This window comes from Empidonax traillii, unplaced genomic scaffold, assembly GCF_003031625.1.
Source record: "Empidonax traillii isolate 1590-97213 ecotype Southwest subspecies unplaced genomic scaffold, ASM303162v1 scaffold4709:size9306, whole genome shotgun sequence".
Taxonomy (NCBI): domain Eukaryota; kingdom Metazoa; phylum Chordata; class Aves; order Passeriformes; family Tyrannidae; genus Empidonax; species Empidonax traillii.
This window is the reverse complement of record NW_020959902.1, coordinates 1-608: the sequence shown is the minus strand read 5'-3', so window position 1 is coordinate 608 and position 608 is coordinate 1. Positions and strand designations below refer to the sequence as shown.

At 58.7% G+C, this 608-nt stretch overlaps 1 protein-coding gene across 1 annotated transcript; it reads right to left on the bottom strand.

Moving 5' to 3' along the window:
* Positions 1–369: 369 nt before the first annotated feature.
* On the bottom strand, positions 370–605 carry LOC114072972 (histone H4-like; the record flags this gene model as incomplete). Its single annotated transcript, XM_027910781.1, has 1 exon — positions 370–605. A coding segment is annotated over one exon (172 nt), but the record flags the coding sequence as incomplete, so codon positions are not given.
* Between the last annotated feature and the right edge of the window lie 3 nt (positions 606–608).

Below are 608 nucleotides of genomic sequence, written 5' to 3'. Positions count from 1 at the left end.
GCGGGCTCTGCCGGGCAGGGAGCGTGGCGGAGCCAATCGGCGCCCGCGCGGGCTTTTGGAAATGGCGCGGGCGGGCGCTTAACCCGATCGGCGCTGGACACGGGCCTGAGCTAGGGCGCGCTGAAAGGTGTTTAAGAGCCCCCTCCACAAACCCTGCCGTGTCCGACAAACACACCGCGTACGAGGAAACAAGGGGATTATTTTCAGGGGGGGGAAGAGGGTGTAGATGACTTTATTCGTTTAGTAAAGCCGCCGAGAAGCTGCAGGCCGACACGAAAAAAGAGGGGTTACCGAAAGGGGAACATGGGAAGGGAAAGGCGTATAAAGCTGGAACAGAAATACAAAGCAACACAGCTCTCTTTAGGGAAAAAGTGGGTGGCTCTTAAAAGAGCCTTTGGGTTCGTTTCTTGAGGTGATCCGGGAGCGAAAGATTTTAGCCGCCGAAGCCGTAGAGGGTGCGTCCCTGGCGCTTGAGGGCGTAGACCACGTCCATGGCAGTCACCGTCTTCCTCTTGGCGTGCTCGGTGTAGGTGACGGCGTCGCGGATCACGTTCTCCAGGAACACCTTCAGCACGCCGCGGGTCTCCTCGTAGATCAGCCCCGAGATG